The 25,763-nt window shown below is 28.9% G+C and overlaps 1 protein-coding gene across 6 annotated transcripts in view; it reads left to right on the top strand.

Annotated features, from left to right (window-relative positions):
- The window catches only part of LOC107452128 (potassium voltage-gated channel subfamily KQT member 1), a 101,071-nt gene that overhangs the window by 37,134 nt on the left and 38,174 nt on the right, over positions 1–25,763 (top strand). Inside the window, exons 1-2 of one of the 6 annotated variants that reach the window (XM_043039157.2) lie at positions 6,012–6,133; positions 16,855–16,933. The exons of 2 other annotated variants lie outside the window; for them this stretch is intronic. In XM_043039157.2, the coding sequence (XP_042895091.2) occupies positions 6,085–6,133; positions 16,855–16,933 (128 nt within the window). In that variant the 5' untranslated portion in view covers positions 6,012–6,084. Of the gene's footprint in view, positions 1–6,011; positions 6,134–16,854; positions 16,934–22,208; positions 22,398–25,763 lie in introns of those variants that run through there. 3 more of the 6 variants (XM_087160162.1, XM_043039162.3, XM_087160166.1) reach the window with 3 other exon arrangements.

The raw sequence follows: 25,763 nt of genomic DNA, 5'->3' as shown, positions 1-25,763 counted from the left end.
TTCTAGGACTCAACCTAAATGGTTCGAGGGGATAACCTCAAATATGCTAACTAATTAGTGCAGACGATATTTTAAGTAATGAAATCGGGCACAAAAACGTACATTCTTGGAATAAACATACCTTTTTTCGGCGGATTCGTATTTCTGACTCTCAAAGTATAGTAAGAAGCCATTATCTGGGAAATATGGTCCCAATAATTTGTTCAAAAAAGCTGAGCAAAGTTTGGACCTCTTAGTGTTAATTTTATTTTTTACATATTTTGCAGCACATCTCGAGCTTTTTTAAGCAAATTGAAACATTTTTCCATATAATTAAAAAATTTGTTTATCCAAAGATAATTTCACGCAAAAAATAAATTTTAGTAACTATTTCTTATTTTTTACTTTCATTGAATAGCCGAAAACATAAGAATTGTGAGAGATACTATTTTTAACATTTTAACGAATGCAATTTTAAATAGCGAAATATGAAATTTGAGCGAAATCAGTCAAATCGTTCCTGAGAAATTGAGTTTTGAGGCATATTTTTTAAATTCGATTTCTCAAACAATTTCGACCGATTTTTCTAAAACTTTGTATTTTGCTATTTAAAGTAGCTTTTTTTAATTTGTGCAAAGCAATCCTTTAACATCTGCCAAGAATTTAAACTAATTTTCACCATATTTCAATTTTTAAGTGAAATATGTATTATATTTTCTTAAGTCACGGTAATTTGTTAGAAAATTAATTGTTTTTAATTCGCAGTTTATTAGTCTAATAATTAGGTACAGCTCAACTCTGATTTACGGTTAAATATCCAGAGTTAAATTGATTTTGCCTTCCATTATATACAAATAAATCGAACGATTTTTCTCGTGGTGAAACTTTTAAGAGTGTTTACAAAATTGATTTTGTCTTCGACGATACAAAAATAATTCAATGGTTATACGTATAAACTGCCTCTTTGTTCATTGTTCATTGTCTTGTTATGAAGCTCTTAATGTGCTTGCAAAATTCTGCAAATCCTGGCCAGTCTAACGTTTTTAATTCTCTACCACTTATTAATTTATTTATTTTTTTTGCTGTCAACAAATTGATTAGTAGTCCCTGTTCATAATACAAATGTTATTTTTTTAAAAAATGATAAATTTTAAATTTTTAAAGGTGGAATTTTTTTGAAATAGCTTTATCATGACCTTGCGTAAAAAGTATTCATTCCTTCGAATTAATATTTACATAGCCGTATACATAAAAATCAGGATTTGTTTTCTTTGCATTAAAAAAAATGTGTTGCAACTTACTCAGAAAGTATAACAACTGCGAACATATGTTCTCATTTTCATGCATTTACGCATTAATCGAGCACATTTTGTACGGACCATTTTTCTCAGAAAACTAAGAAATGTCTTGGAAAAAAAACTTTTTCCAGGAATTGCTCTAACAATTTGCATTTTATAAAATGTGAAAAAGCATAGTTTTTCTGAATCTCATACGTGAATAGGTACACCGTTTAAACCAATTATTTTTGATTATCAAATAGCATTTATTATTTTGAGTATTATCTTATACCTTTTAAATTAACTTTATTCCTTTTACTTTATTTCATTTTATTCCTTTAAATTAACATGGTAATGAATTCACACAGTGCGCATAAAAAATGAACCACCCTTAACTTTTGATCGAATGCTCGGATTTTCACGTACAAAGATTCGAACATAATTGTTCGAGGAGTAATCTCAAATATGCTAATTAAATTGTGCGGACGGTATTTTAAGTTATGAAACCAGACGGAAAAAAACTACTTACTTTGAATAAACATACCCTTTTTGCGACAGATTTAAAATCCTTGCCCTCAAAAATTAGGAGATAGTCGAGATCTTGGAAGTATATTGTTAATAGTTTGATCACGAGAGAAGTCTAAAGTTTGGACCTCTTAAAGTTAATTTTACTTTTTATGTTTTACTTTCTGAGTCTTGTAAATTAAAGAAATTTCAATGATGAATAACTGTTTATCTTAGAGCTAAATAACTGCAAATTTGAAGAAACTTATTTGAAAGTGAGCCGTATTTACAAGATTTTACTTTTAACACAAATGACGACACCGGTATTTCATTTGCATTTCAGAACTTTAAATAGTTAAAAAACTAAATATAATATTTTTTTACTTATTTTGTCATAAATTAAGTAAAAATATTTTAAAAAAAGTATTAAAAATATGTTTAATAAAAATTCTGCGTCAAAGGGTTAACTTGTAAAATTCCGCAGTTTAAATTTTCTTTTATTGTTAAAACAGCAAATATGCATGAAAAAAAATTTTAATAAAATAGACACATCTTGTATATCCAATTTGTTATTCTATTATTTTGGGTCCTATTACATTTATAACAAATTTTTACTTAGTTTTGTTACACACAAATTGAACGAGAATGTCGAGGTTGTTTTGGTTTGCGAATCGTGATATTTGTCTTGCGTTTGGATAGTGATGCCTGTTGCTTTCTGTCGTGAATTTGTTTTGATGAATAATGGACAGGAACGTGACACGTTAAATGCGGACTTCCTTTTTATACTACACACTCGTCAATGTTTCACTTGAACGATGAAAACAAAAATTGATTCACAACAAAAAAAGAGCGAAAAATCATTTTCTTTTCCATATTTTTTCGCAAAAATATTAATCTAGAATGTTTCATATATCTTTTTAATTATAAATGCGTCCTACCTTGTCGTCAAGCACAAAGCTCAAAACAGTTTGCTATCCTTTGGAACAACGGTTCCCAAGTGTTCTACAGAACCTATAGTTCCGCTGAAGAAGTAAACTAGTTCCGAGAGTTATAATTTTAAGTTTTTTGTTTTCTTTAAACCTATAATTTAGATCCATTATTTACTTAATATCTTGGTTGCCTTCACGATATTATTTAAAGCAAGATACCAATAAAAAAGTAGCACATTTTTTGGAGAAAAAGAGCAATTTTTCAAATGTATCGAATAGACTACGAAAAAGATATGAATTTACACAATATAGCATTAATATTTTCCATCACACTTTTAAAACCAAAAAAAAAATAGCTAGATTGGTAACAAAAAATTTATATCTGTTATTAATTTTTAAATTTTTTAGCAGTTTATTTTAGCTCTTATTTTAACAATACCATAATTTGGCTTTTTTAATTGATTTTCAGCTTATGTTTATGCAACAAATTCGTAGCAAATTAATAGATTCAGCTCCAGGACTGCGAATTTAACTATAGGATATAAAACCTAATTTAATATTAATGATAAAACGATGAAAAAATGTCATTCTTCTTATTAAATATTTTCAAAATAAAGTAGTCTTTGCTAGATTAATACGTGCACAATTTTCTTCATAGACTTTAATCATAAAGTCAAAATTCTGTCGAAATAATGTTGATCATTTAGGGTTCCATAGCCAAAAAAGATTTGACAACCGCTGCTCTAGAGTATTAAGGTTTTTACTTTGTGTAGTACGTTTGGTATTAACTGCTCTCAAGCTTTCTCTTCTTAAAGATTACCTTTTTCTGGTAAAAACAGTTCCTACATTTCCGGTCTTCTTTAGAGTGCATAGCATTTTTTGTTAAACTTACCTAGATTACGTAATACCGTTTACATTTGGCGCAGTATAGCAGAGTTTAACTTTAGTAAAATTGAACTAGACATTCAGCTTACTGACATGATGCACAGATAGTATGCTAATACGTTTGCCATAATAGAGGTGTATAAACTTTTTACAATGTTTCTAAAAATTATGAAGGATTTAATGATATTATTGCACAATCTGATCAATTTTTGACAAACTGAATTAAATTTGAAACACAGTATTTAAAATTTCAGTTTAAATTTTTAACCAACAGGAAATAGAAATATTGGTTTACATTTAAAGAAATAAAATTAAACTTTAAAAATAAAGTAATATCTAAAAAATACAATGCATAAGTATTAAATTTTTGTTACGACATTAAAACGAAATTGTGCAATATTAGTTCAGCAACGTGAACCGGATGTTTGACTTATTAAGTCTTTTAATTCGTGGTATTGTAATATTCAAATTACAGAAACAAACGAACTTGCCAACATTTCAATACAAAAATAATTCATTTTGAAAATAGATTGATCATTCATTGCGAAGCATATGTCAGAATTCAAAATAATGTTTTTTTATTATTTTTAAGAAATCTTTTTTAAAAAGTTGTGTTAGGTATCTTCGTTTAAAGGAAATGGTAATAAATTAATATTTATAAATGTCATTTCACTTTGATTTTTTTTTGTCAATTTTTATATGTAAATTGAGAAATCAACTTTTAAATATGCGACTTACGAAAGTTACGAAACCAGGGGTTGCGAAAGTCACGAGTTACGAAACCAGGCCCGAAAACGTACTAAAAAACATACTTTTTTTTATTAATGGGTTCGAATTTTTTTCTCAAAACATAAGTGATAGCTACAATCTGGGAAACATTTCTTCTTAGTTTAGTCTGGGGAGAGACCCTAAGTTTGGTTCCCTTAATTTTAATTTTACTGTTTTCGCGATATCTGAAGAACTTTTTAAACGAATTGAAAAATTCGTTTAGCCAAAGATAATTCCATCCAAAAAATAACTTTTTAAATATTTTTATTATTTTATTTAAAAAAAATTTTGAATTATAAGGTAGACAATTTTTTCACACCATTTTTAAAAATATAATTTTACATGGCACCAAGCAAAATTTGAGCAAAATAAAAAATCGAATTTTTTATGTAAGACATTTTATTTAAATTGTCAGAAACTATTCGATCGATTTCGTGCAAATTTTGTATTTTGTAATTTTGAATTGCATGCCTTAAAAATGTAAAAATTTGAACGCCTTACATTAAAAATGTTTGCGACTTTGATTAAATAAGAATATAAAAATAATAATAATCCTTATCAAATATTATTTTTACTCAGAATTCTCTTCGAATAAATGAATTTTATAATTTTTGGTACAAAATTTTATATTCGTTAGAAGTAAAGAAATAAAATTTTGTGCCAAATGGTACGATGGTTCTGTACGATGGTATGTATGTTTTCCTGCCTTAATAATTGATATTCCCTGCATATTTTCATATATTTAGATTGTTTAAAACCTGGGGCCGCCGAAAAAAAAAGCATGTTCATTCAGAACAATTTAAAATATTGTCTGCTCTAATTAATCTAATTAGCATATTTAAGATTAGACCCTAGTGGCTTGAGATTGAGTGAAGATCTGATCATTCAATCAAAAGTTATTCAAATTTTTCACTTCCTTTTACCTTGGACACTGAATCCTAGAGTGAAATGCTGAAACTGGGTGCGATTTCGAAACCGTTTCGAAATCTCGTGAATTTTAAAAAATTTAAAATATCTAAATAATCAAGACTTTTTTAAAAATGACGGTTATTTTGTTCTTCATCGTGTGCTCATGTCGAGAGGTGTGTTAAGAAAATGGAAACCGAATATTTAAAAATAATGCGAAAATATAACAGAATATTTAAAAATGGAAAAGGGGAAGGCTCGTTGCTATTTTCTCCAAACAACATATGAATATAACCAAAATTACATAATATAAACAAAATACCAGAAATGAAATTAGTATTCATTATGCTTATTATTTCTTCGTCCTTCTATATAAACTAACCGAAACTTGCTAACTAACAAACTAATAAATTTCGAGGAAAATATATATAATTCCATCAAATGAAGTTTTTTTTAATAATAGTTTTGACGTTTATATTAAACTTAATTATCTATATACGCACATTCCATTATGTATGCATAAAATACCTGAAATTATACTTATCATCCCGAATTTAATTTATTCAAAATAAAGTAATTTATCACAATTATTAATTACTTGTTTTACAAGGTCATTATCAACAAAATTTCTTCAGGAAATTCAAGATTTTGTTCGTTTTTCGAGAAGGCGTGATGTTTTATTGACAGATCGGACACCTGTGATTGGTGTCACCTGGTCACGTGAACTCATCAGAGTCGTAAGCCGAAAAGTTTCTGAATCAGCCGGTCAGTCTAGTTTTGTTATTAATGTGATCTGGACTAATATGTTCTTGTTTTCATCTTTTTGTTAAGAGAGGATGTCGGCGAAGTTAAATCGCGCCCCATCGTCATACAGAAGATGGTCGTGTAAGAAAATTTTATGTAATCTTAAAATACATTTTTAATTTAAAAAGGAATTAATTTACAATTATTCTGCTTTTGATTTTAATATGTAATTAAAAAAGTCATTTAAATTATGCTGATACAACTTTGCAATCAATGTTACAGTAATTTCATTTTTGCATCGATTTTTGATTCTTTTCTGATCATTAATCTATATGAATCTGTTTGTTGCATATTGATAATGTATACTGATAATGAACAATTGCATAATATCTAACAGATACTGTTTTTCGGATGCATCCGATTTTCAGTTTAACCCTTTAACGCAGATGGGACACCGGTGTCCCTTTTTATATATTTTCTGAAGCTCTAATTACAAGCAAAAGTGTATTTCAGTATTTTTTAATTACAAAAAATAGTCGAATATTTACTAAAAATAATCTGTTATATTATTGGAACTATTTTTGTACTAAAATATAAAATCCACAAAAGAAGTAATTTTAATTTTTTTTTTGTTCATATTCTAAAATTTATCAATAATTGATTTTGCAAATTAAAGAAATTTCAATGATAAATAACTGTATCTCTTTAATCTAAATAAGTACAAATTTGAAAAATCGTTTGAAAGTGAGCCGTGTTATTGTATTTCTTAACCATAAATTATTAAAATGCAAAATATAATATATTCACCTATTTTGACCTTAAAATAACAGAAAATAATGAAAAATGTCTGAAAATTATGTTGAATAAAAATTTTGTGTCAAAGGGTTATAGGAATTTTGTTTGTATTAGAATTAATACTTCTTAAAATTGAGAATTAGTTATTTCTTAAAGGTTAATATTTACTACTCTAATTTTAAGTTTATGGTTAATATAGGTTAAAACTAAATATAATTTTGATGCAATATTTTATCAAAATTTCAAGTTTCTGTAAAAATTTACCAGCTCATATTATTTAAAAAAAGAAGTTGAAAGAAGTTAAAACAAAAAAAAAATTTCTTCAAAATTATTTTATAAACATTTTAATTAAATCTTGACGAATAATTCTCGAATTTAAAATACTAAATTCATGTTGTAATAACAGTCAATAATTAAAATTTAATTAAACTGAAATTTTTGCTTTTAATATGCGGAGTACCAAAAAGCATCTTTTTTTTTTCAAAAAAAAGTGAAAAAAGGTTTTGAAATATATAAAAGAATTCATGATTGTTACAAATTATTTTCTAAATTCTATTGCAATATAGTAAATATTAATTTTCTGTCGAGGCCAGTAAGAAATAGCTATGAACTCAAAGTCAAATTTTTCATGCATAAAACCGGAATAATCAAGGTCAAATCATCCCGAAACATTATTTTTTTAAAAAAATTTTAAAATAACAATTTCTGGATTAAAAACAAAACGACACTCCTTCAAGGAGTTAAGTTTTTGAAGATCTTTAAATTTATTAAAACATCCTCATCAATTGAAAAATTTTAAAATACCAAATGCTATAAAAGTATTGATTTAAAATTTAAAAAGTCGAAAACTTACATTTATTTTACATTATATTTTAAGTAAATTAAATTGCTTTTAATGTATGTTTTTTAATTTAATTAACTTGTCAATTTTGCTACATTTTTAATTTAAAAAATTTAAGACAATAAATTTTAAATTCCCAAATTTTAAAAATTTCACCAAAATTAGTTTAAATTTGCAAAATACGGATAAAAAATTTTTAGGTTTATGAAACTTAGTTAAAATTTGTTTAAATTTAATGTATTGTTAGAGAAGCTGTCAAATAAGCTGCTTCTAAGCTTAATATTAAAAATAAAAAAATTGCTTTTTTAACTCCGTAACAACCATAAAATTCAGAGAACGGAAATCATTATTTTTAAGATTATGTTGAACGCAATTGGCATTTTAATAAGCTTCTCAGTTTTCTGAATTTTAATTTTGAGGAAGATTTTATAGATGCCTTAAATCTTAACTAGCTAGCTTCCCGTAGTGTGTATAGAATTCGTAATATATGAATACACTATAGGGAATTATAATTTTGACAAAATAAATTTAAAATTTATTAAATTCGTGTTGATGAACATGAATGATTTTAAAATTACTTCTATTTTATAATTTGAATAATTATCAGCACATTTGCATACGTAAAGATTCTAAATTCTAAAATTAAATGTCCTTTAACGGAAATATAATTAATATTATAAGATAAGGTAAATTAGGAAGAAAACTAAACAACAACTTTATTTAAAAGTGAAACAAAAGCAGTTTGGAAGCATACTTCATAATTTTCTTTATCAAAATCGAGCTGGAAACATGTTCATCGTATGGGGTGTAAGAAAAGTAAACAATCGATAAATCGGTATTAATTAGCACTGCAAAATCTGGTACAACAATGAAAAGCAATCTTACAATTAAATTAATAAAGCTGAAATAATTGCAATATTTTTTTTCATTTATTATTTTAATCTTATGGGGATTTACGTTAAGCAGAACACGTTTATAGAAGTGCTAGTCATTTAAATAACGATTACACTGTATATAGTATTTACAGCATCATTTTACACCTTTCAATTTTTATAATCGCCTGCACACATAGATTTACCACAATAAAGGAATTTTCATTTTAGAAAATGCTAACGTCTTTTTACCTTTGCACTGTAAAAAAGGGATCAACAAATTTCAGGAAACATTCTTCATTTTTGACAAAAAAAACCGTTTCTTGGTAGTATATGCTCTGAGCGAAATAACTATCATCACTTCTTCAAAGAAACGAATTTCATCTGGTAAAGAAATATTTCATCATTCAACCCACATTCGTTTTTCTCATAATGCACTGCGATGGGGTTGCTAGTGGAGGAAACATTTTCGTCACACATTTAAGAGTTCGCGTTTTGTCCCAAATCACGTGCTTTTGTGAGGAAATATATCTCAAAATTAACAAAATGCTCAAAGATTGCTGAATTGTTAAAAATTAAAATTTTATTTCAGAGTGTGGGCTTACAAGATTTACTGCAAGTATTACAAATGAAGTCGGCAGTTTTCAAAATATATTCCAATTATCCATATATATTAAAACGTGATTATGATCCTAATTTGTTCACTTGACGTTAAAATTGGGCGTTTTTTTTTCTAAAGTTACAAAAAGGCAAATTTTAAGAGGAATTTTTACAAAAGTAGAATCCAGTAAAACTATCCTTATTCATTTGCTTACGTATTTAAAATTCCCGATATTTGATCCGTGGTGGCTGAGGGGATTGATCACTCACCTCCCAATGAGGCGACCCTGGTTCAAATTCCAGCGCATCCGTATCGCGCATAGTGCTGTCATAAAATATCCTCAATAGTAGACGAATCACGGGTTAGTCCCGTCAGGCTAACCGTAGGTGTTGTGTTTCCTATCCGTGTCACGCAAACTCGGGTTTGTTCCATTTAAAAAAGAACTTCACGAAAGGTAATTTCTCCCGATACTTGATAAAGGAGTTCCCTTGTCTTCTGGGTTGGCTCCAAAATTACAGGGTAGTCGTAAACTCAAAATCGGGTCGGCTGTTAAACGACTATTATAAACTAAAGCAGCCATCATATTTTAAATTCTCGTTATTAGGCGTAACATTGCATAAGAACACATTTTTCAGTTTGGAAGAAATCGTGATTTGCACGCATGAGTTTAGAGATGTTGATAAACGGCGGTTAATCGCTAAATTTTAAAACAAAATTGAAACAAACTCATAAGGTAGTTACAGTTAGTTTTGGCATAATATAAATGGTTTGTCATGAAAGTTTAAAAATTGTTCATATTGCTCATATAAAGTTGATTTAACATTGCTCAAATATGCTTTTACCTTAAATAACTAAACCGGTAATCTATACCTGCCCCTGCAAGTATTGAAAATTTGTTCCAGTTTCACTCATAGTTCCTTCATAAGTAAAATGAACTATCCGAAAAGGATAAGCGCGGCTGTAAGACACTTCGGCTATAATACACTTCGACTATAATACACACGGCTATAATACTTTCAGAGATTTGCTGTAATCGTCGTCTAATAATCGAATAGTTTAGTTCCTTCATAATGAACGTTGAAGATAGGATTTGAATATTAGAAAGCTCATAGAAGACACAATTTCAAGTGCGGTAAACGAACGCAGAATTTACACTTTCAGTCCTAAGAAACGCAGAATATCAAAATACGTATGCAACAAGACTATTTGTGGAGAACATACTTTTAACATCTGCCACGAGCGTAAACAATACTTTTTACCATTTTCTATCTTTTAATAGGAAATAATACTTTTTTAGGTTTCGCTAATTTGCTTGATAAAAATAAGGGAAATATAAAAATATACTTGTTTTTTAATTCGTAGTCTATTAATCGAATAATTAGTTACAGATTGATTACTGTTTTGAGTGATCTGGAGGGAAATGTGTTTAACATGAAAATGAAGGTTAATTGTAAAAATGTTTTTAAAAAATTCTTATAATACGCCATATACGTATTTTTATAGAAAGTGTGCTAATAAAAAAATTCAGCTGCTTTCAGTTTTTGTAATCTTAATAGAAATACTTTTTAGAAAAGTGTTTCAAATAACATTTCACCCAAAAATAGAACAAGGCTTGAAGCTATATATAATTAATGAAAACAATGACGTGTGAATTAAAAATTAGAAATCTTCAAGGAGAAATCTTAAAATTCTAAAAACGTTTTAGTTTCCTTTAATGAAATTCGACTTGCGGTAAGAACAAAATGATAAGGTTATGTAACATTTTTTGATTGGTAATTAAACATTTATGAATGAAGTTTTGAAAAAATTTTATACCGGTGAAAAAAATTTTAGGAGCTTTTTTTTCATAAAGTTTTTTAAATATGTTATTTTTGAACACAACCTGTGTATGTATCACTGATTTCATTACATCCGTTCTAATCCAGACTGGTTGTAAGCGGTCAGTCTACACGTGCGTGGCCGTTCTGTATCCTGGCAGATTTTCATGACATATTTTTTATCACCTAAGCAAGCCGTCGTGCAGTGCACGATGAAATGTCGCCAAATTTTGAGTCAAACTCGGCAATTTCATTGCGGAAACTCTTTGCATGACAAAGAAGTTCTTTTGGGGGATAATTGGTTTTTAGAATGTAAAATCTGTTGCACTGAGCAATTTATTAATACCTTAGAGAGATCAACAAAGAGACTATTATCGGAAGGCAATTAATGATCACCACTAACGAAAATGCGACTCGTGAGTTTGAATTCTTGAAGATATTCGTTAGCGTTCGTTTATTGACAGACGATAAGCAATAAATGAAGTCTTGACCAAACATCACGGATTGATGGAAATTTCGCAATGAGAACGAGCATTGCCACTCTGCCTTCTTCACAACCTGCTTTTTGGCCGATCAAAAAATACCAACGATTCCCTAGCCATTTTCAAGCCCTGACGTGGCTCTCTTAGGAAACTTGAATTGTCTTGATAGGTGATTTACAAAGTCTAGCAGCTTAAAATAGGCTCTAAAGAACATTTTGTGAAGGGCTTATGTGTCTTCATTAATACCAAAAACCTCACTGGAAGCTAAATGCCGGAGGAATCAATTTTTAACCTTTTTAATGTGTTATATGGATTGAATCAATGCATACTTTTTTTAATCAACTCACGTTACTTTTCGAACAAACTAAATGGGTGACCGTTCTAAAAAAAATGAACTTAAAAGAAATAAAAACAGGAAAATTATTAACTTTCAGGTTTAATTGTTTTTCCTTTGATAGCCGGTTTAAAACGGCAGACCCAATTATGAGTCTACGACTAGCATTATTCAATTCTGTAGCCTTTTAATTTCAAACCCAATCCAGAAAAACGAACTCCTCAGTCAAACATTGGAACAAGCTCACCTTCATAAAAGACTTCTTGGTACTAGCCTGCATTTGCAAGGAAAACCTCACAGGGTTAGCCTAACGGTAAGGAGGTTCAAACAAACACATGATCCACCTACCTCTGAGGATATTTTATGGCAGCACTGTGGTCAGTGCCAGCTGGGTGCGGAATGTATCAGCTACCGCTGGAATTCGAACTGTACGGGAGAGTTCTATATCCTGCGAAATCGCAGCTCACATATAATTTATTACTATGAATCCGCCAGATACTTACTCACAGCCATTAATATAGATTTTTGAACAAAAAGCTCTTTTCCGTAAAGGATGTCTGTAATATGTAAGTTTTTAATCCATATCAAAAATGATAAAGGGTGCACACTTGTACAAATTAATATTTTTAGCAAAAAGGAAAACATTATCAATATTTAACCAATTACAGCAGAGAAAAGTAGATAGTAATTAATATTCAAACAGGTTTAATTGAATATTGTAGGGTGAAAATGCTTTTAATTTCCACAGGCAATCAAACCAGTTTTGTTGTTTATTGCATTTGCTTTCCTACATTGTAATTTGTCCAATTTTAATAGCGTTTTTGTTTGTTTTTACCTCTTAGAAATATTAATTTGCAACTCCCGTTCTGTATAAATATTTTTCTCTTTAAATATTCTAAAAAATACAAATTAAGGATGGTCATTACAGAACATTTTGCATATTACAAAACTTAAAGGTATGAAATTCTACACTGTCTTATATGCTAATACTTCATTTCATCTTAAGGGTATAGTGCACTCTTATTCTACTGAAAGGGGAAATATTAGGCTAAATATAAGATTAAGGCAATGGAGCCGAAATTTGTGGCTTTTAAACTTTCAACGGGTCAAATAAGTTTAGATTATTCATTTATTTTCAAATTTATTTTATGATACAACATGCTAAGCCCATTTTTCCTGTGTTTTAAATAACTTGTAGAAAAACTCTACCCATGGAATCTTCCGTAAAAAAAGCTCTCCGAAAAGAAAGGAAGGAATAGAAAAATGTGGATTTCTCAAAACTCTATTTTCGAAGACTTAGACACAAAATTTCAAACTAATGCCTTAATTTGAAAGACTAAATTTCTAAATTGTACCCAAACAAAATTTCTTTTTTGCTTATAATTCTGCCTATAACTAAAATTTCATTTTTTTAGTTCCTTATGAAATTACGAACTAAATTTTATAAGAACCTATACCTATAGGTATACCTATAGGTATACCTATAGGTAATAGGTATACCTATAACTATACCTATAACAAAATTTTCATTTTTTTAAATTCCTTATAAAATTTCAATAATTTTTGGAGTATTAAAGATCGGTGCGAAAAGATCTGTACTCTGAGTTTGAGAAACTGTGCTAGGGTAGCTGTTTTTTGAATACCCTAAAAAAAGATTTATAATGACTAAATTATCAAAATTTTACATGAAAAGTACTTAAAATATTCTTCAAATATAAGTGTCGTTCATTCTAACTTAGGTTTAAAATAAAATTATTTTTATTTAAAAATATTTCGAAAATACAGTAGTCTTCCTACAACGAAGAGCATTCAAATTCTCCATATAACGAGTTATTTGTCTTTATACGACGAATTTTCACGACGCGTATCTTTTCGTTCTTCGTCATTTGTGTACTTTTTTTAGACCTTTATCTATTATTTTTGTCATTTTTGTAGAAAATTAAAAGTTGGATATTCTATGCAACCAATCTGCTCTCACGCGTGCCTATTTCTGGAAATACTTTCATTTTGTATTCAAGCAATAATTTGCAACTGTAGAATTCTACCCAAAGTCAAAATTTTTGATGGTTTTCTATTGATGGACCTACATAATCCTGATTGTAACCAACATAAGTAACCATCACCCTGATGTAGGAATTCGGAATGATTTGTAATAGGCCAACATAAAAAGAAATTGTTTTGATGGTATATTCCTGCTGAACCAACAGTTATTACTAAACCATCATAGAAATGCATTGTTTTACCATTATGGAACATCACTAATTTCCATCTTAGTATCTTAGAAATCAAATGTTGGAACGATCATGAAAATCCAACATCCCAATGTAGGAATTCGGACTGATTTATGATGGTCCAACATAAAAAATCAAAATAATTGTTTTGATGGTATTTTCCTAAGAAAAAACTATAATTTCCAATAAACCATCATGGAAATGTATAGTTGGAACCATCATGGATTGTTGGTTCATGAGAATCAAACCTCCTTTGATGGTTAACCATCATAGTATTAAAGTAGCATCTTCCATCATGGAATGATACAAGTTCGTTGCTTATCAAAAAACATGGGCGCATAATGGAAAAGATTGGATGATAGGGACTAACAAATGATGTTGAACCATCGTGAATTGCACTGAAACAAACGTAAACCATCAAAATGTTTAATGGGACCGACAAGAATTTTGACTTAGGATCTTAACCCTTTATCTACTGCATTATAAACTACTGAAAATTTCTTCATAAATATATTTTTTTAGCTGCCATATTGATAGTTAAAGAATATACAAGAAAAAAAAATCTCCCCGTTGCGAAATTTAATTTGTTAGAACTATGTGGTACTTAAAGGTATCACTTTAATTAATTAGTTTAAAGTGATTGGTACTTATAAATACCGTCAGTAGATAAAGGGTTAAAGATTCTATGTTCTCACTTCGAACTCCATTTAAAAAATATATCAATATTAATTTCATATTTAATTGTTAGATGAAGGAAATTAATATTAATTTAATTTTAAATTCATTTTTAATAATCAAAAGTTATACTTTTAAATTTAAAAATTTATAAATTTTGTAAAATATTTATTTAAGCAGCTTCAAAAATTCATAATCTCCTTATAACAATTTTTCCTACAGCGAACTCCTGAAGTAGAAGCAATAAATTTCGCTATTGATTCCGCTATGCTTTTGCTCCTTCTAAAGCCCATGCAGGGAAGCAATATGTAAATTATGTAATAACGGAAATTTTCTTATAGAAGTTCAATTTTTTAACATGTTAAAAATCGCCGAACTTTTGCTCACAAACGACTAATATATTTCCTCAAAAAAGAACGACTTTTTTACGCTTTTCTTTACTTAAAAAAGGAATTCTAGTGAGAACTTCCTCAAAGACAGGAGAGACCAACTGGTATATCATATTTCAATGCGAATAAGGTCAGCTTCAGGCTATAACTGCTCTTCAAATAGTGGAAGTGTTATGTTTTTTCTTTCTGCTCATTCAAATAATAGGCGCCCATTCACAATTATAGAATTCTAAGAAATCTACTCAGAATTGCGTAATAGAAGGTTAGCGGAACAAATTGCTCACTATTTTTGCAGAATTTCTAGTCTAGACTTCTTAGTGTGCCATCTCAACCAGGTTTTTGAGGAATCAGTTCTTTAAATTGATTATTTTATTTTTCAATTTCGAAAATGATTTTGCAATCTTACACTGAAAGCTATTTAAAACTTCGTCTATTTTTAAACGCAGTCTTTTATGAAGCGACCGTGGGAAGTTTTTTTGTAGAAAAAAAAGGGTTTAGACAATTGCAATAAACACTAAACGCAATTAATATTTAAAATAATTATGCATATTACTCTATATTAAAAAAATCAATTTTGGTTAGAGTAGATAGTAATAGGATTGTTAAAATTAAAGATTTAACCATCTTAGTTTTGTGGTTCTAACAGTTGATAATTATCATTCCAAAATTTGTAAATTTGAGATTTCATCCAGTTTCTTTAAATCTAATTAATACTTTGTCAGTTGTAAGAATATTAACATGAGAAGAAAACAAAAAATTAGTTTTAAAATCTTTTTAGACCTGTAACTTGTATAGTACAGATTCTCATCTTGAAAAGCTTTTTCAAAAAAGATTTTGCTGAGAAAAATTACTTTCATTTTTGTTCCATGATCCACATGTCAGCATCTTACTGATGCTGGTGGCACAAATAAAAATTCTTGTCTAGGTACTTGATTATTTTTTAGGAATTTAGAAAAAAAACTGGAGTTACGAAAGTCTTAACAATTATCATTTTAATTTTATTGCAAATTGTAAGAATGGGTTGGGTCAAGGTGACTTAATGATGAGAAAAAATTCGTTTTATTGTTATTGTAACTCGATATTGGAAAAGGTATTGGAAATTTTAAATTAAAAATGCTAACTAGAATAATTATTCAAAAATCTTAAAAAAGCAGTGCATTTTATACCCAATTTATTTACTTTCTTATTTTTTAGTTTAACTACCACAGGAATTAGGCAGTAAAAAGCAAAAATATTTTTTTTTTTAATGTTGAAATCAAGAATTTTTTTTTACAAGTTAATCTTTAACATTAGATTCATGTCGCCAAAAACCAGTTTTCTTTACCAATTATCTTACGCGATTTGATTTCATTAGTGTAATCTTTTTTAGTTTGGCTCAGCTCTCTTGCTATAAACTCTACAGTCAACCCAAACTGAAACAAATTTACTATCACAACATACAATTTTAGGCGAAAAACCTTATTATCTATGCAACCTCACTGTTATTTTTCTCCTTAATATGATTTCTACCACCAGCACCTTACTAAACTTTAACCTTTTTACTTTTTCATCAGACTTGAGTTTTAAAGATATTTTATTTCTTTACATTGATTGTGTAATAACGCCAGTTAATTTTGCGCAGTATAGCCGCTTCAAGCTCTTGTTCAACCATAACAAACCTTTCGCTCATACGTTTATAATGATAATGGAACTTTTTTCCTCTAACAATCGTAAAACTTTAAAGAAATTTCCTTTTTGTAGAATAAAAACAAAATTTCATGATGGCAATAAGTATCTGCATTTATTTTCATTTGAAATATACCTGATTCATATGAATTTCTTGCAGATGATAATGATCCGAATAATCTGCATGAAGTAATAATAAAGAAATGTTGTGACGGTAACAACAAACTCCAAAGATTTAGGTCAGTTTCTTTTCTTGCAATCTTTCTCTTATAGCTATTACATTCATAATTAAACTAATGAAACTTATGGAATATATAAAATTAATTCTATGTCTGTTTAACATTAAGTAAGATTTATATGCGCTATCGGTAAAATGCCACTATCTAAGATATTTTTTCATCACATGCAATGCATGTATCTCTTTTTAGTTGCCTGATAAAAATACTTAACGAAGCTTAATATAAAAGTATATTCCTTTTTTTTTTCTTTTTTTTTTGTTATTAAAAACTCGTTTCTTTTTTTGCGTTCGGTAAAACCTCTAATCCAAATTACTGATGCTAGTTTTCTCTTATAATTGAAGTGCTTTTTTTCCCCAAACACAGCTAAATTCATTTTCAGATTTTCAGAAAGGTTACAGTAAAGAAAAAGAATTATCTCATTCAGGCATTTGAATTCTGATAAGGGGTTTTATCATAACTCTTTCAGGATCGGCGAAGGATGATAGCTCTCCCCCAGACCCATAGGCTCCAAGATTATGCGTACTAAAAAGTATAAGTGAGATACGAGAGAACAGAATCAGATCACGTCCAGGTGATCATGGATCATGGACGTGATCATGGAGTCAGAAAAGTTCGTCTCATACAGGATTCCATGGTCTCTGAACGGGACAATCACGTGATCACATTACACCTGGTCATGAGCGAGTAATTAAAAAAAAAATAAGCACCATGTTAATGTTGGCACATATTCATCTTCAGAAACAATTTTAGGATTTAAAGTTTAGATCCCTTAAATTCTGATTTTCACTCTTCTCAATTTTGTCATCTCGAAAAAAAAGTCTTATTTGGAAATGTTTATTTCTCAAGACCGAATCTGTTTAATTTTTTTGTTTCATTTAAAACTACGTTGATTTAAATTGGTGCAAAAATGTATGCATCTTACAAATCTGAAACAAACTTTTCCGCCATTAGTGAATAAAATAAAAGAAAATTATAAAATAAACTTATATTTCGATAATTTAGTTTTATAAATGTGTGCAAAAACATTTAGATTCGCTTCATTACTTCCTGGGTAAAAAAAATTAAATATTTAAAAAGGGAAATTAACCTTAAGGAGCTTAAACTTTCGATTGCTTTCCTGCCTAAACTATTTTAACGATATTGACCAGATTGTGACTAACCCCACATTTTGGAGTAAAAAATCGAATCGGAAAAAGCACATTTGTTTTATTTCTTAACTTTTTTGCCTGTTCTAATTAATTGGCATACTTAAGGTCAAGTACCCGAACCATTTCGTTATGACATTCCTCTAAATTGAAATGATTCTTCTGAACGATGCATCACGCCACGAAGTGTGGACATTCGCGGAGATTTCCGCGATTTATAACACCGATGGAAAATGTCTTTCTAACTTACAAAACATATTTAGCGCATTTAAACTGCACTTTAAGTGGTATTGATCCAATGTAGGTCAATGGAATATTGGTCAGACTATGTTTGAAGCATAATGCGCCGGTTATCAAGCGATATCACCCTTACTCCGGCTAAAAACGGCGCTTGTAACGAAAGGGTTAATGTTTTCACGATAACCCAAACTTTATATCAAATGTTAGTAATGTCTTCTCTTTATTTCACTCGTGGAATAATTACTCTTATTACTATAAATTTTAAAATTAAAAACGTGTTGCACCGGTAGCAGATTTTACGGATTCTATCTACAGAACGATAATCATAAATCCAAATTTATCTGTAGTCTCAGACGAATTATACGAAATATACGCAGACGATAAATACGAACTCAGACGGAGATTATTTTAAATAGTCAGATTAATCTAACATACATGTATTTCAACCTATCAATGACGCTCGTCTCACCTTTGCTGTAAGAAACTTAATGTAACTATAAATTTGTATTCCATGCAAGTCACAAATCGTGAGTGTGGTCTTTCAATGCCATTTATTTTGCGAAGGTCAGGCAGAAATCAATTTAACGCATGAATAAATCTTCATTGGTAATATTTCTAAACTTAGAATATATTTGTATTTATAATACAGATGGCGTGAAATTTTGTATACATAACTTTGGAATCTTATTCATACAACTTCAATAAAATACTAGCTATCTGTTGGTAATTCAATTTGTGATTCGCAAAGAAATTCTCCCAATAATTAATTACGATTTTTTATATTAAAATCGTACGTCTTGTCCAATATAAAGCAGTTTCTGGAAAACTAAGTATTTGCAACTAATGGTATGGTTTTTTAATCACGTGATTGTGCATGGCATGTTAACGATGCAGCTATTAGGCTTGGATTCATTATTACGCGTAATCAATTTTTGGATCCAATTTAATTGATACCTGCAAGCAGCATCCCGTGTGTGCTGAACCTGATTGGCTGCCTCACGCATGACGTCCCTTACAAGTATCCAATTTAAAATTCAGAATGCCAAAGGTCGCGAACACTTTAATTTCTCCAGTTTTCTATCAGTTTTTTGAATTCTTTAACCTTTTAAAACCTGATCATTAAATGACAGAAAAGGCGATTACTTAAAACGCTTTTGCGATAGTATAAAATTAAATAAATTAAAATTTAATAAAATAAAATTTAGTAAACATTCTTAGATTTAATATTTATAACATCAAACTTATAACTTGATTATAAGTAGAAAAGAATATGCAGAAATATTTGTCTCCATTTTTACAATTCGAATCGTGTTTAGAAAAAATGTAGTTTCCATCCTCCATTTTGCCCATTATTTTTCTATAAATTTTAATAAAAAAAATTTATTTATAAAAATATTAGTCCTAAATTGAAATTTTATAGTTTTATGGTCAAATAAGGAAATATGATTCATTATCTGTTTCTAATTTTTAATTAAATGATTAGTAAAACTTTTCATGCTATTAATTATACTAGAATATATGAATTTTTTATAATGTATACAAAGCAATTTATAACCTATATTGAAGACTGATATAGTAAATAATTAAAAAAAAAAACTTAAAGAATGCTTATAACAGTAAGAATTCATACTAAAAGATTGAGAATTGTATTATGAAAGATATTAAAATATCAGCTTATTTTTAAGGCATTCTTTAACAAACTTTCATTAGATAGTTTAATTTGCAAATATTGAATTAGTACTGTCATCCCACCGTTTTTTAATTTTTTTATAAATTTAAAGTGTAGAGGCTTTTTATTTTTTCTGCCATTTCCTTTGCTCCTAGATCTGAATTTTCGTGCAAATGTTAATTACTCTTAAATCTGGACAGCCAGAAATAATGCCTTTACTGTCTAAATTTCTATTTTTAAACATAGCATACCAATCCTCAGGGCTTATTATACTGCAATGTCCTCATCTCCATAGACAGCCCAAATGTTACGATGAGCTTTTGCGGTATTAGAACTTTGATTAAAAGCAAAAAGGCGTCGAAAATGTTTGTTGTTCAACTTGACATTCCATTTTAATTAACTTGGCTACTAATTTAGTTAACATAAATTAACCTAAATAAAAAAAAAACAAGATATTCATTTAAAAAAGAGCAACCTCTTTTTAATGACCTAAAACATTTTGCCAAAAAACATTTAATGCCATGCAAAACATTGAAATTTATTTTCTAAAAAATGCCGGAGTGAAGTTGCCAATTCAATACAACAGTTCTTGTATATCTCCTAAATCTTTATTAAAGATTTTTATTCCATCTTGAATATTTTAAAAACATATATTTAAAAAAATCAATATGTTGATAAAAATCAACTAAGTTATTAAAATATACGTACAAACATAATTTATATATTTGAATATTTTATAGGTAAATTTCTAATTTTATTATAACTATCTTTATTTCGTGAAAATTTTAAAATATGAAATACTGTTAAACTTTAGAATAAACTTAAGAATATCAATGAGCAAAATGCTTGTAAATCATTATTTTTAAGTCAACCTGCAAAGAAGAAACAAAATAGAAGTGTTCTCCCTAAGCGCTTTACGACTACTAATGTTCAACTCCGTAGCCTTGTAATTTTGATCCCAATCCAGAAGACAAGGGAACTCTTGGATCAAGTATTTGAAGAAATTTTGCATTCGTGGAGGACTTTTTGATGGAACTAACCTGCATTTGGAGAGGGAAACAACGAAAATCTTCCACTGTTTATTGGACGACAAGGGGACTCTGTCTTATGATCCGTCTACCACTGAGGGTAATTTAAGTCAGCACTGTAGTTAGTGCAAGCCGGATTCGTAACAACCAGCAGTTGCTAATATTCGAACCCGGTCCACCTCATTGGACTCTGTCCCCTGAGCCATCACGGCTCTTGCGACAATTATAGCTTCGAATTTCCACATGTTTTAATAATTCCACTTTTTTTTCACAATATTTTATGGCTCACAAAATACGAATAATTGAGATGACTCAAAATGTTCAAAATCGAGAATTTACAATTTGCATTTAAAATTTAAGGGTCTAATTTTTTTGTTGCAGAACTACTATTTTACTCATTTTTGGACGTTGAAGTTAGGTTGGCAAATACGATGACCGTAATTTACCAAAAATATTCAGAACAAAAATTTTATGAAAAAAAATTAAATTTTCCACGCATGTGCAATATAAAAGGACTACTTTAATTGATTATATCTTACTCAATTTTAACAATTTTTTTTTCTAAATTTTAAATATTTTTTTGTTAATTAAAAAAGGCTACAAAAATTTTCTTTAATTTTATTGAATAGATTTTACAGTTACAGTAAGAAAACGTAAGGAGTAAAAATTAGTTTTTTATATAAATAACCATACCTTCGTAAATATTTAAGCTATAAGCAAGCAAAATTTTATGTAAATAGCGCATATATTAAGAAAAGTAATTGATACAAGGTACAAGCTTATAACTATATTTTCTTGTCTTAGAGTGTTCATAAACACCTTTTTTCGTCCTTAATTTATTGCCAGTCTCTCAAACATTTGAAAGCTTTAAACTTTATTAATACTCATGAGAAATCGCGTAGCTTAAACACCTCCAAAGTAATAAAATAACTCTTTAATTATTTCTTAAGAAATAATTAAAGTGTCTCTTTAGTCATTATAAGGTTAGGAAATTAAAAGCCCGATAAAAATTACTCATGCGAAACTATTCATAGAAATTTATGAAAAACTACCTGAAACTAGTTCCTATCAAGCTTAACATTCTCCTGATAAAACTTAATCGCATCTGGTATTTTAATTAAAACAAACTTCCCATAAGCAAACAAAATTAACCTCCAGCTACATAAACTGGATACTGAGAGACGATACTTTTCGAGAACCTGAAAAATAATTACGAAAAGAAATAAATAACTAAAAAAAATAACCAGACTAGACTACTCAAAAGTGAATTTCTTTGACCAATCTTTCTTGGTCAGTCGTCTACCGGTTCTGCTTAGAATGTATTTAAAGTATTTGCGTTTATCACTTGGTGATGATCTCAAGCAAATGCAAAAGAGAGAGTGGTAAGTTTTTTTATTATCTAAAATATCAACTACATTTTTTTTTCATTCCAAATGATAAAAATTTTCATTCCAAAATATATATATTCAAAGCTTTACTTAACAAAATTGTGAAAAATAATCTTGATAAAATCTACAAGGGAAATAGGTTTTATAATTCCTTAAGAATTCATACGTGTCTTTAGATGTCATAAAGTGTTTATATAAAACTTCATGTGGCTCTGATGAATATAAATGTTTGATGTAATATTTAATCGTACGTGCAAAAATTCTCGGCTTCTTAAAAACCTGAATCACGTTTTTCTAAATACTATTACTAACGTTCAGAAATTTTGGTTTTTAATATCCGTATGAAAATTTTTACAGCTGCTATACCTGATGAGCTCATTCACGCATATAACGACTTTTTATATATTTGGATTAATGAAAAATGTTTTGCATATGACAAGCGTAGATAGTGAATTTTTTTTTAAAATTGCACATTAAAATAATTTACATAAAAATATATTGATGCAATGGAAAAAATTTATCCCCTGTGTTTCTAATTTTTAATAATTATTTATGTATTATTATTACCGTTGTGATTTTTTTTAATCCAACTAGGTAAGGGCTGCAAAAAGCCGGGTTTATTCTGAAAAAGATCAGGCCAGCTGGTTTTTAATAGACCGATTTTTTATTTTTACAAAAACCAGTCTTTATTGGTTTTTTAATTTTATATTTCACTATACAAAATTACATGAATGTATTAATTTGAGCCGCAATGGCTCAGGGGATAGAGCGTTCGCCTTCCAACCCAGCGAACCGGGTTCGAATCCCAGTCGATACGAATTCCCCATCCGGCTTGCACCGACCACAATGCTGACGTAAAATATCCTCAGTGTTAGACGAATTATGGGTTAGTCCCCTTGTGACTACCCCCTATATTTTGACATATGCGTTATTAGGTTTATTTAAATTTCCAACGAAGTTTTTGGTCGAATGGTTCATCTTAATACATATGAAACGATGCTTTTTGTGAATAATATGCTATTTTTATAACTGCTGTGATTTTGAAACTTTTACTCATGACTAAGGCCCGGATTTTGATGACATTTGCATTTTTTTTGCATTTTTTGCATTTTTGGACATTTTTTGTCCATTAGAGCATTTTTTGAGATTTATAGGGCATTTTCTTTAAATTTTGGGGCGTATTTTGCATTTTAAAGCATTTTTTAAATTTTTTGTTAATTTTTTTTCTAATTTTTATTATTTTTTATAATTTTTTATTATTACACTGGCTTCCAAACAATGAAGAAAATCTCTAGAATATTAAAAGGTGAAGCAACATCTTTGCAAATTGAAGAAGAATTGTCAGTAAGTGTGACCGTCCTTTTCAAGTACGCACCAATAACATCAGTAGATGTTTAAAGAAGATTCTCCTGGTAAAAAAATTTGCTTTCAGACAAGAGACGCTCGTTTACATTTCAAAATATTAAAAAAAAATTTAATAATCCACTGTAATTCTGATATTTAGTAATATTATGAGATGGAAGTTGTTATATTCATTTAAGTTTCTATACAAAATGAAAATGTTTTGGAGTCAATATATTTTCCTTTTTTTTGCTATTTTAGGATATAAAACATATTTTTCAAACTTTAATAAACGTAGAACAAGTATTGCATTGCTTTATATTTTTGAAACGACTCATAATAATTTTAAAGAGTAAAACATTGTTTTAGTTCAATATTTTTACTTCTATTTAAGTCATGTCATAAGGCATTTTTAGCGCAATTTTCGCATTTTAAGGGCATTTTTTTGCACTTTTAAGGGCATTTTTTTGCACTTTTAAGGGCATTTTTTTGCACTTTTAAGGGCATTTTTTTGCACTTTTAAGGGCATTTTTTTGCACTTTTAAGGGCATTTTTTGCACTTTTAAGGGCATTTTTTGCACTTTTTAAGGGCATTAATTGAGATTTTTTAGGTCATCAAAATCCGGGCTCTACTCATGACTGTTAGTTCAAGCTCAGCTTATCTAAGGTCAGTGCTGTCAACGCTTATTTTGAAAATGGCGCAAAACGTCTATATGGATTAAAGCCACAGTTTTGAGAAAATTAAAAGCGTTAGTGGTCTAATTTTTTAATATTAAAAACTTTACTCCAATGTTGCATTACCTGGGTTCATAAAAATTTACAAAAACTGAGAATAAGGTACAGATTTTGATAATTTCCCTCTAGGTGAAAAAATGTCGCCAAATTAGCGATTTTTAAAAAAAAGTTTAATAATTTCTTAAATATTTAAGATATGTCTGTTCTAAAACCAACATAATTCTTCACGGCAAGATAATATACATAGTTTAGAATTATCGCATTGCTTCAAGTGCACTTAAACTATGGGGTTTTTTTTTTCTTTTTTTTTTTTTAATCTCCTTGGCGACGGAGCGTCGAAAAACTGCTTTAAAGCTTCAGCCGAATTAAATATTAACATGAGATATCGTGTGGTTGGCTGAATTCGCTTTACTTTTGGCAGTGTGCTTTTTCGATAACGCACCTATAATGGATCTCGTCTGTACTCCAAAGGCATTGATTAAACATACTTATATTTTGAATTGGCTTATGGCAAGTTGTGTGTAATTTATTAACCTGTAACCTGTCACTCTTGAAATTATCAATCTACATATAATAATTTGATATGTTTCTTGGATAAGCCATTCTCTTGTTTTTTGCAGCCTGAGCTCATTGTTATTTTATGAATTATAAAAGCTTTATTCTGAGTAGCATCCTGTTTTCATCTGCAATTTTGCTTTCACCATATATTTGTCTGCAACTGTTATGACACATTATCTTCCATTAATTTTGATTTTGGCTGTAAGCAACAGAAATTCATACATTTCAATCAACACGAATTGTTGCATATTTTCCATTACAGTGCCAAAACAAATTCGTCTCCTAATTACTGCAAGTCCTAATTACCTAATTACTACCATCTATCCCTATGAACTAACCTTTAAGCAATATTCCGGTATAAACAAATACATAGAAATGAAGAAAAAATTTTTTAACTTAAACTACGTTTTTGAGAAAATAATTTTATTTTTATCAGATCTAAAACAAAAAAAAGTTTTTTTTTTTTCAATTAATGCGCTCTCCCTGTCTTACTATAAATCTAGCAAAAATATCATTTTTCTTCTCTTAAAGCAACCTGAAAAACGCTTAACATTTTCAACACAGCTTATTTTTTTGGGGGGGGAGGGGGGTTTAGATTCCATTGTTTAAAATCAGTTTTTAATCTAGAGCTGAAAAATATACCACAAAGTAAAATAAAAATAGATATCTTTACAGAGTTAAGCTATGCAGTCACGTGATGAATGGATATTTAATGGCGCATACTTC

Source organism: Parasteatoda tepidariorum, chromosome 1, assembly GCF_982258835.1.
Source record: "Parasteatoda tepidariorum strain Cologne lab strain chromosome 1, Ptep-v5.0, whole genome shotgun sequence".
NCBI lineage: Eukaryota > Metazoa > Arthropoda > Arachnida > Araneae > Theridiidae > Parasteatoda > Parasteatoda tepidariorum.
This window is presented reverse-complemented; position numbering and strand designations above follow the sequence as displayed.